The sequence below is a fragment of the Calidris pugnax genome, unplaced genomic scaffold (genome assembly GCF_001431845.1).
Source record: "Calidris pugnax isolate Ruff unplaced genomic scaffold, ASM143184v1 scaffold18, whole genome shotgun sequence".
NCBI lineage: Eukaryota > Metazoa > Chordata > Aves > Charadriiformes > Scolopacidae > Calidris > Calidris pugnax.
In genome coordinates this window covers 9331535-9342851 of record NW_015090812.1, presented here as the reverse complement: position 1 = coordinate 9342851, position 11317 = coordinate 9331535, and the positions used below count along the sequence as shown (strand labels likewise).

General features: G+C 53.6%; 1 protein-coding gene across 1 annotated transcript in view; it reads right to left on the bottom strand.

Moving 5' to 3' along the window:
• Positions 1–3291: 3291 nt before the first annotated feature.
• The window catches only part of EIF2B3 (eukaryotic translation initiation factor 2B subunit gamma), a 106029-nt gene continuing 98003 nt past the window's right edge, over positions 3292–11317 (bottom strand). The window contains exon 12 of the mRNA XM_014939524.1: positions 3292–7539. Within this exon, the coding sequence (XP_014795010.1) occupies positions 7487–7539 (53 nt within the window). The 3' untranslated portion in view covers positions 3292–7486. The remainder of the gene's footprint in view (positions 7540–11317) is intronic.

The following is an 11317-nucleotide window of genomic DNA, read 5'->3' as shown; positions in this document are numbered from 1 at the left end:
CCGCCCCAGCTCCTCGGCATGGGAAAGCAGACCTTTTATCTTATCACTGCTCTTCCGCCGCCCCGGCCTCCCCTGCGCGGCCCCCTCCCGGCACCGCCGCTCGCACCGCAGACACAATGCGTGGCAGCGGCCAGCCCCCTCCCCAAGACCCTCCGGGAGCTCCCATCCACCTCCACCCACCCACCTTGGGGTCCCCTGCATCACTCCTGGCCCCACGGCACCTTGTTGGCCCCCCTCAGGGTCCAGCCCTGGCACAAGGTCCTGCAGCCCTGGGGATGCAGCGATGGGTGCCCACAGCTGGTCCCCATCCCCACCAGCGAAGGTGCAACCCGTGTTGCCACATCACACCCCACACCTCTTCCATCCCCACCCCAGCCTTCCCCACATCCCCTCGTGCGTGTGTGTCCCCCACCCAGGGAACAGGTTCTCCTCCCTTTATGTTTGTTTGCTACGGTTTTAATTGGGAGGAAAGGCTGCGGCCCCATTAAAACATGCCCAAATCTGAGGGATGGCTACCTTGAGCTCGCAGCCCCCTTCCCCGGCCGCCGCCGAGCGCGCCGCATCGGGCGGTTTGGATGTATTTTTCTTGATCACTGGCCAAGCGCTCTCTCCTGCAAAGCAGCATGTTTCTCATTTTCTGTAGGTTTAACTCCAAATTAATTTGTAAGTGATCTAGGTTTCTTGTTCCCCGAAAGATACCTAATCGCGGGGGGTGGGGGGGTGGTGGTGGGGGTAGCTCCTGCCAACCGAAACGTCTCAGCGGGGTAAAGGAAAAGCAGGAAAAAGAAACCCAGGAACTGTGACCCCTGGTGGGTATTTAACAAGGTGTCAGGGCGAGGGATTTTTGGAGCTGGCTAAGTGGATGTGACACCGGCCCCGCGGGTCGGGACGGGGCGTGGGGATGCTCCCACCGTGGCGGTGGCTGCTGCTGCTGCCATGTCTCATCCTGACCTGGCCCTTGGAGGGGCAGCAGGCACAGGGAGGGATGCTCAGCACCCCACTGCCCGTGCTGGTGGGTGCCCTGAGTCCCAGGGGGTGAGGAAAGCCGGGGGGAAGAGGAGATGTTTGGGAATGGGGTGAGCCATCCCCCATCACGAGCCGCTGGAGATGCCCTCGCCACAGGACGGAGGGAGCGTATCGGCACCCGGCGAGGGCTGGCTCCTGCGGGGAGGCAGGGACGGTCCCGTGGGGTGGGGGTCCCCCGGGGCTGTTGGGCTGCAGGAGGGGGGCGGCGAGCCCGCCGGGCGCCCCTGCCGCATGGGAAGCGGGCACGGTTTAATTGGGCGGGCGGCCGCTCGGCGGGGCCGGCTGCTGGCAGGAGGACACAAGCTCTTTTGTCTCCCTTCTCGCTCCCGGCACCGGCTGGGGCTGGCAGGGCCCGGAGCGGTTCAGCCACGGAGAGCCGAGCTCGCCACCGGGGCAAGCAGCCAAACCCACCCCGGCTCCTCCGGCCGTCACAGGCCCGAGCTGCAGGCAAGGAAGCGCCCAGGTGGCCGGCGAGGCTTCCCGGCTGATTAGGGGTTAGGAAAGTTGTGGCGATCCCCAGCAAAGGGCCCCGCAGCCCTCCCTGTGCCCCTTCCTTGCCAGGAGAGCCGGCAGGAGCAGGCAAGACCCCTGCCCTCCCCAGGGCTCCCCGGGGGGCTGGCTGCATGGCCGGCATCTCGGGGCAGCGGGGGTGTGAGAGCACCTGGGTTTTTACTCTGCAAAGCAGGATCTGCAAGGAGGTGCCAAGGAGGGATTTGCAGCAAAAGCAACCATCGCTTTTGGATTCCAGTTCCTCTTGCATTCCCTGCATCCCTCAGCTCCGCTCAGATCCCCTCTGCAGCACAGGGTCACCAGCTGGAGGGGATGCACATCTGCCCCCTTCCCTGACACCCTCCAGGCATGGTGGCTCTCTGCTCCTGGGGTGATGTCTGTGAGGATGGACAGTGGCAGGGTCGGTGCTGGTTGGGGAAGAAGGGGCTGACCCTCACCACGTGCATCCTTTGCTTGCCCAGTCTCCTGGGGGCAGCATGGTGAGAACCCCAGGAGCCTCCTCTCACCACAAGGAGAATGGGGGACTATGAAGGTTGGAAAGGACTTTGCAGTGGGAGCAGGAACCATCTCCAGGTGATGGGGGAGATGGCCTGGCCACCACCCAGAGGGAACTGTCCCTCCTCACAGAGCAGCCCCAGCCCTTCGTGCGGGGGAAGCAGAGCCGGGGCCACCGGCTGCGTTGAAGCCAGCTGGGGATCTGCGGCGGCCGCGAGCAGAGCGTGGCCAAATCCCTTCTTCCCGGCATCCGGCACCAACCACCCTCTTTGCAGAAAGGCCCAAGCGGGGGGAGATGCTGCTCTTGCTCAACAGCCACTGGGAATGGCTGGGCAATGTGGCCAAGAGCCACCGACCTGAAGAGCAGGCACCATCTTACAGGCAGCACAGTCTGGCTGGGTTTGGCTCCCCAAGTATCCTGAGCCATTGCTGGGGGATTCCCGGCTTTCCTTGCCCAGGGGCACCAGCTAGATGCTTTGGGGGAATCCCGGTACTGGGGTGAAAATCAGAGGGAAGGGGCTGCAGGACTTTTAACCATCTCAAATGTGCCCATCACCGCCGCCGGCGTCGCCGGTCGGTCGTTCCTCACCGTCCCTTCCAGCTCTCCCAGTGTCCACAGGCGGCTGCGCCCCGGCCCCGGGTGCAGGTGTTGGCAGGGGGGGACGGCAGCCCGTGGTCCCAGGGGGATGGTGGCCGTGCCTCCCCTGCCTGGGGGGACCCACATCCCGCGGTGGGGTTAAACTCCCCAAGGAAAGGAGGGAGGAAGATAGGAAAAACAATCACAAGAATTTGTTTCATGCTGCCTGGATCCCTCCCCGCACGCAGCAGTGTTTTTGGACGGCCAATTTATAATCAGCAGTGTGGAATGTTGTAAATTAAATATTTTTAAACAACTTTGCTCTCTCTCTGGTTAAACATTTCAGAGATCGCTCTTTCTTGTCTGTCTCTTGCTGGGTGGTCCCTCCATTCGCCCGTACATCTTCCTCAAACACAATTAACCATTTAGATGTTGCACAAAGGAATAGCTTATGCATACAACACCAGTCGCTCGCTGCTCCGGCGCTGGGGGAGGGAGGCAAATAAGAAGGCAGCTTCTTTTATTTTCTACTAAAAACAAAAACAAGAAAATCCCTTTTTCCTTCCCAAACTATCCCATTTTTCCTTGAATTGTAAAGGCACCGATCCAAGCTCATCAGCTGCCTTGGTGCTCAGTCCAACAATCCCCTTGCGTCCCCCCTCCCCTGAAATTCAACATTAGCATTTTAAAAGCCTTAAACATACAAGTTTATTTAGACTCAAGCTCTCCCAAGCTCTTGCTTTCCATGTTTATATACACACGCATTTTAACGTATATAAAATGTCTGTCTATAGGGCCTGGAAGGAAGTTCTCGTCTGCCGGCCCGTCTGGGAGGCACAAGCACGGCTGTGGACCTTCACTCCCAGGAGATGGAGTGAAAAACGACAGGATCCAGGAATCAGCCCCCTGCAGCCTCCAGTCCTTACCAACAGGTGACCAAAGGCCACAGGAATGGCCGTGTGTGACAGGAGGGTGGCACTGATGGCCACTGCGGTGCCCAGGGACTGGCGGTACCCGGGGAGTGGGCTGTACCATGCACTGGGCAATGTGTGGTCATCACACCGTCACTGGTGATTCCTCTGTGAGGAATCTCAATCCAACCCCTCTCGATCTAACCCTGCTCCTTGCAAGGCACCAGGGCAAGCACCAGAGCAGACACTGGCCCTGGCTATGGATTTGGGCCAGCATGGAGGCAGCAAGGCATCTCCTGAACACACCGGTGTCCCCCAAACCTGCAAGGGTTTATAAGGAAAATTCTGGTCTCCCAGGATGAGAAGGTCCCACCAGCAAAGTCCAAAGGATGGGCAGGGCAGAGTAAAAACCACTCTTTCCAAGCAGCCAGAGGAAGGAAAGTTGGGGGAAGAAGCCAGCAAGGAAGCCAGCAGGAGTAACAGGGTTCTGCTCAACAAACCTTGGAGACTGGAGGTAGTAAAAGACTGGCGAGTCCTCATGATGCCCAGCTCCAAGAGGTTCAAGAGAGTCCTACTGCTAGGGCTGCACACACAGCATCAACTTGACGGGGGAGCCAGACCTCTGGACCTGAGGCCATCAGCCTGATATTCCTCTCCCCTTCCTGCCCAAAAGCCAAAAAAGTGTCTCAAAAGCGAGATCAAAGCCTGATGCAAAGAAGGTTCTGTGTCCCTTTGAATGCCACCAGAGTAGGAAGCCCACTGTCCCCAGGAATGGCTAGCTGCTCGCCCCCACCTCATGTGGCTCCACTTCAAGGCAGCCAAGAAGATGGGAGCCATCCACTCTGGTTCAACTGCAGAAGGGACTACTAAGGATAGTGCTTAGAGATCTGTTTTAGCGATGGTTTTTGTCAGTGTTAGGTTGATGGTTGGACTAGATGATCTGAAAGGTCCCTTCCAACCTAGACAATTCTATGATTCCAAGGGATCAGATCAGCTGCTGCTTCCTGGAAGATGACAACAGCAAACACCAACGGCTGAGGGAGGCGAGCCACGGCTCTGGGTATCTGTAACCGCCCAACAAATGCTTTTCCCAAATCCCTGGCAAATGGGCTTGGCTGCAAACATTCTGGGAAGGACCTCGCTGCAGGGGCCCCTGAAGGCTCGGGGTTCCTCATTACCACACAAGGCACTGGCTGGAGGCCAGGCTCTATCCTACTCCACAGGCAGAGCAATAAGTGATGGTGCCATGATCATGGTGTGCCAGGGGTGCAGGACCCACGGGTAGAAGTACACACCACCACCAGGCTCTGCACCCACCAACCTGCCGCCCTGGCCACAGAATGAGCCTTTTAGGAGTTTTCACTGGCAGGAGAGAGCTCAGTGAAACCCAGGAGCCGAAGGTGCTGCCAGCTGGGGACCTCACCAGCCTTGGCTTTACCGCCTGCAGATGCAGCACGTGACATGTCACTGCAAGAACCTTCTCACATCAACCCCAGCTGTACATCTGCCAAGGAAGCGTTCAGGAAAAGCCTGTCCAGGAAGCATCAGCGCTTGCAGAGCTGGGAAGCTTCATGATTCTATGATTCTATGATCTTTTCAGAGAAATGTCTTCTATAAAGGACCACCTTGGTGCTAATAGAACCGTGATGGGTGACCCTCAGCTGCCTGGGTGTGACAGAGCAGCAAAGTGAGGGGACTTACTTGCCAAGAGGTGAGCAGTTCCTCAAAGCTGGTGAGCAGCCCGTACCAGTAGCACCTTCCTGAAGGTCTGCATGACCTAGGACCAAACATCCAAAACTATCTGGGAACAGAACCTCATTTCCTTGGTCCCCTCCCTGATTTTCTTCAAGACCGTAATGTTTATCACTCAGCTTGTAAAGTTGCCCGACTCAACCCACCATCTGCTCACCTGTCGATGATAGCAGCGTGGAGACCAGGTTAGATGGGGAAGGGTTAACCTCCCAGTGCCTGCCTTGGGATTCCTGAAGGCCCTATTATCCCGAATTATTTTTCATAATTACTGCCACACACGTAGACTACATCAAGAGTGAATCTTCACTTTGATAATTTGTGCTGTGAAATCTCACTTTGGGATCTACTTTTATCTCACACCAAACACCTGCAGGTCGTAAAAGGCAAAAAGGAAAAGAAAACGCCTCAAATCCCGGCCAGGTTTTCAAGTGTCAGAGAACACTAAATTAATGCTAAATTCTAACCGACACAGTAAAGAGCCCCCCACCCTCTTCTTAAATTAGCTAAACAAAAGGACTGAGACTTTAACATATAATTAAGGCACAAAGAGGTAAGACTGTAGCTGCTAAATAAGGGGATGCAGACTTTTCAGAAGTTAAGATGTATCCTAAAAAAAAAGAGAGGGGGAAGGCTTTGTGTTCAAGCAAAAGGACCTGGAGTCAAAATCCCTGCGAGACCTCTCTCAGCTTTGCCATAGCCTTCTGGTAAAATGCAAAGCCAGGTAATTACGTTCCACTCGGCTTCTGCTCCTACACACCCAAAATGGATGCCCCGCTCCCTTGCCGCACACAGAGACAAGAACTCTCTTTAATTAACCTTTGTAAAGCCTCCACGATCCTTGGATGAAAAAGGCTTCCTACCTGAGGAACATGTTTGCGCACATACACAAGGCACGAAGCCGGAGCCGAACGGCAGCGCGTTACTTCTTTCTGCAGCTCCTCAAAGGCCTCCAAGCTCATCCTCACCCAAACTTTCCATTCCAACCCGGTCCTTCAGAGGAGGGATTTTGTTTATGAAACTCGGGGAATGTCTGGATTATAATCTCTCTCTCCTGTCAAATTAGCTAGGAAATGGTAATTTTCCTCCGGGGACACCGGTGCCCATGAAGCACACATTTAAAATTTATCACTTCAGTTAATGAAATATCATCCCGGCCAGTTACTGTAAGCACCTCTGGATGTCAAACTGCCAGGGGCAGATAAATGTCCTGTTGAATCCTACTAGATTCCAATAAACAGCTTTTAGGCAGGAACTCGTGTCCAATTTATAAACGTTAAAGAACAGCTTGTGTTTCAATCCCATCCAGGTGCTTTACAATCCTGGCACAACCCCTGACCACAAGGCTGTGCGTTTCACATTAGCATGCTCGACTCATCTCGCAGACGTAGGTACAGTCATCCACAGATCATCCAGATGTGGGGAGGGACCTCTTGTCCGGGATTAGGAAGAGCAGAACGACAAGAGAAAGCAGCATTAAAACAGGGCAGAGAGTACCCAGTGCTTAGGCCCCGCTTCCCCTCCGCACTCCCCCATCCAGCCCTCTCGCACACTCCTTCTTGGGCAGGATTTCAAAGTAACGGACCAAACTCAGCCCTGATGCAAACGGGTGCCAAACTCCCCGACTGCGCTACAGAAGAGGCGCAGCTTAAACGCTTCTGTGCTATGGGGCAGCATCAGGAGAAAGAGAGAGAGAGAGGGAGAGGGAGAGGAGGAGGAGGAGGCTGGCGAAGCTGCCGGGCTGCAAAGAGCAGCCGGCGCTACCCCTGTGTTCCGCTGCCCGCCTGCTGCGTTGATGAGATGCACAAGCCGCATCCCGAGCGGTTTCTCCCAGGCTGGGGGACGGTGGCCGCGGGACCGCGGGGACGTGGTTTACATGGCAGGGAGGGCGGCTAAGTCATTCTTCGGAGCGGGCACAGCCTGTGTGGTCCCCGCTCTCCCCTCTGCTGGAAAAGTACAGTGCGTTTGCCGGGCGCGCAGGAACCGATATTACCCGGCACAAACCCGCGTGCATCCCAATGAGGGGGGGGGAGGGGGCCGGCCGACACACCGCTCTGTAAATACTTCTTTATTAAGACATAAATATAAAGCTGAACAGGAAAGGAGCAATGACAGGGTAAACCGTGCCAGTACTGATCCGTACGGATGATCTTACGACGCTTGAACATCTGGTTCTGCTGCTGGCTTCCATAAAATCATCTTTAAAAACCTACTCGGGTTATATCTCCATCAGCTGTTCGGTGCCCACAATGACTTCATTAACATGTTTGGCTGAAAAGAGAGAGGGAGGAAAAGAAGAGGAATTGAGTTTTGCAGCACTGCTTCAGACCTTGCGTTTTTCAAATCTGCAACTTTAAAAGAAATAGGAAAAGCAGATTCTGGGGAACTCGAACACGGATTCGCCGCCTTTCTTTGGACTCCAGCGTCCCTCCGACAGTATCCCACACACATGGCAGAAGCCTAAACAACTGACTAAACATCAGGAGGGTTCTCTAATGAGAGTTTTCACATGTATGTGTCACCACTAAACAAGAGAGGCCCGACAGAAGTCACAGCTGCTGCTGACAGGTGTATACCTAGGTCGAGGCAAAGAACCATTGACATCCAACATGGAGATCTGACAGAAAATTAAAGATCAATAACCCACCCCAGTCCTAAAGTGTGCTGTGTGCCCTCAAACTGCACAGAGGTTGGGGAAGAGAGGGGCTGCTGAGCATCAAGGGGCCAGTACTGAGAAAGCACAAGACCCTCTCAGCAATCCCAACTCAACCCTGGCAGCTTACAACAAAGAGCTTTTTTTTTTAATTTAAACCTGACTTCTCCCTCTTGGATTAAAAAAATCTGGATGGAGACTCTCCAAAAGTGTCTGTGAGCAAGGTCTGTGAGCACAGTTATCCTCTCCGAGGGTCACTGTGGACAGCCCACCCCAGACTCCTGTGCAACAAATTTGTCGGAGGGGCAATTTCTACAAGGTCACCCCTTTGCCTGTTCCCAGGAGCCCTGCACAGCCCCAGTGGACACATTGACGTGCCAGCCCCTGCCCCAGCACTGCTAATGCACTGCACTGAAAGAGCCTTCCCTTTAAAATGCAAAAGCAGCTTGTCAGGGAAGGACTGCAAATAAGGGATCTAAAGCCAAAATAATAAAAACACGCAACTGAAAGCCCAGTGCCTAAAAACCTCCAAGCATGTGGCCTCAGAGTGTGACACAAACCCAGCGTGTTCAAAGTGGGTGTCCTCAGGGTACCGTGGGGGGAGGTGGCGAATCTAAATTGCTCTTTGGGAGCTGGACACCTATTCAGGTGGAGCTCCGGTGGTTTGACCTGTGCCCCCAGGCTCTCCATCTCTCCTCCTGCACATCAGGAGCAACAACCAGCTCTGGAGCCTGGGATGAAGCACCAAGGCCTGCGAGGCGCTGGGATACGGTGATGGAGGAGGCTGGGTCGTCTCCCACACCTTACGCAGCAGAGGGGGTGGATAGCCAGGGATGATGGAAATAGCGAGTTGTGTTTTATTTACCCACCTAAAACTCCTCCCTTCAGGGGAGTGGATTTTGCAAGACTGCTGCAAAACAACAAACATGCCACCTTTGGCTACATGAAGAAATTCTTGGCAAACCCCAAAACTGGCCGGGCCAACACGATGCTTCTCTTGGTTTAAAATTCAAGACGTTACCTTTGCACCATGCAAACTATTGTTCCAGAAAAAAGTTCGATCAAAACTTGCTCTATAAGGAGTTTTGGACTCTGGGAAGATAATTTCCCCCTAACCCTGACCCCACAGTCATATGAGTCCCGCTGTCTCCTCAGCCTGGGGAACAGAGTTGGGTTAGCCTCATGACCGCTTTTCAGAGACCCTTCGTGAAGGCAAAAATAAGGAGATCAAGGAGCTGCTTCTCACCTTTAGCATCAGATTGAGTCACTTAGTTCTTTGCTCAGGGCATTAAGCGACAACTGGTAATTAACCCTGTGGCCTCATACTAACGTCTTGGAGCTTAAAGTTGGGATGTGGAGCCCAATCTCCAGCACTTTGGGCAGGATGAGCAGAGGTGGATGCAGTGCTCAGGAAAACGAGGGACTGACTGTAGGAGTGCCAGGTGTAAGTGTGATGTAGGTAGCACCACACAACTTCTCCAGCACAGCTCTGCCAATAGCCCCAAGTCCAGCCTTCAGCACCTCTCTCCTCCCGTCCTGGACCCCACACAGCTCTGCCAAGGTACCTCAAATCCAACCTGCAGCACTTCTTGCTATAACATTCCTCACCCCCAACAACTTTCCCAATATATCTCAAACAGGCCCTGTAGCAACTCCTGTGACTCCATTCCTGAACCTCCTCCAAGCAGACTACCTATCATGTTGATTTCTGTGATGTGAATAAGACCCTGGCCACCATCCAGTGCGAGTAATTACGTTATGCCTCTGCAGATTAAACATGCCTTCATCTAGGCTTATAAAGAACCATGTCAATTTATGGTTCTATATATAGGTTATCTGCAGCAATACTTTTTAATAAGGAACTTCTTGCTTCATTTCAGACGGCATCCCGCACTGTCCTAAACGTGCAGAGGTGGGATGGGTCCTGTCACATACTTTGTTGCAGAGGAGGTACCAACTGTTTGCATTTTGCACTGACATGCTTGCAGCTGCCTTATGATATCTCGCATTTTACACCTCACGAGTTCAAAATGCTTTTCGAGACTGGGCAAATAGCAGCATTCCCAATTTATAGATGGGGAAACTGAGGTGGCAGTGAGTTTCGGGAGTTTAAGGAGCCAAAGCCACACAGGAAATCAGAGCAAGCATTCCCTCATCTTCCATCCCTCTGCCTGTTTGGTCTCCTCCTTCATCCGTGCTGCCTGGTATGTCACTGCTACCTACGAGACTCGCATGAAATCACCAAACTCACTTCTCCTTGTACAGGCTAAAAGAAAACACATGAATGTGCCTGCCTCAAATCCCCGAGAAAGTTTTTAAGCGATAAAGAGAATGGTTTTGCTAGAAACAAAGCCCGATTCCGCACCCCCAGGGGATGCGATAGGCAGATAAGGATTCACCCCGCTTCCCTCTTCCCTTCCCAAAGCCCTCCTTGCGGAGGGAAGGGAATTCAGACTCCACTGTGTGTGCCAGAGCCGCGCTGTGGATAGCGTTTCATTATCAGCTGTGGCTGCCAGTTGCCAGTGGCTCTGGCTGGTACCAGCAAGCTCAGTTCATGCAGAAACTCTGCCTGAAACTCTGGGGGAGGAGGGAGAAGTACCTCACATGCTTAGCTGTTCAGTTCCCTTCTCCTTCCCCAGCTCCCCATTAGGGATTTCTTACCAGGCTGCCTTTTATCTGACACTGGCAGGGTTACAGATGCATTCAGCCCACAGAGAAAGAAGAGGGATTAGAGAAAGGACTTTCAGAAAGTCTTAGAATTGGACTCTGCAACCTTAAATCATGTTCAACTAGATCTTCTCAGATTGGGAGCATCTGGTGCTAAGCAAATCCAGAGCTGATCAACACATTCAACCTCCTGATTAGCACTTTGCTTCAACTTGCTGACGCAGCCCAGCCTGAAGTCAGCCTGGGTGCTTGAACGAGTGTCCACGGAGATTTTACTGAGTGTAAATCAAAAACCTGTCACTCGTTATATATGCGTTCCTGCTTTGGAAGACATTTGTTTACACATACTGTACACTAGCCCCTTAAAAACATACGCACAAGGCAAGGAGAGCTAGCGAGCTGGGGAGCAGTGCAGCTTTTGGTGCTTGGCTAAAAACAAATTGTAATGCAAATAAACAGAGGGGAGGAAATGACTGTGCAGCCCAGCACAAACCCCCCCAGCAGGCCGGGGGCCGGGGACCCAGCGCTCCCCAGCCTTCCTGGCAGGTTCCTGCCAAGCTGCTTACAGAAAGGGGATGCCGGAGCATTCCTTTAAAAGCCATGTGAAAGCATCTCCTTGTTGTTTGCTCAATTAGCCCCAGACAGATTGCTGCTGCTGCTGCTGGTGGCAACGCTGGGTTGTAAAGGAGGAGGGGAAGGAGGGGAAAGGGAGGAAAAAAAAAAAAAAAA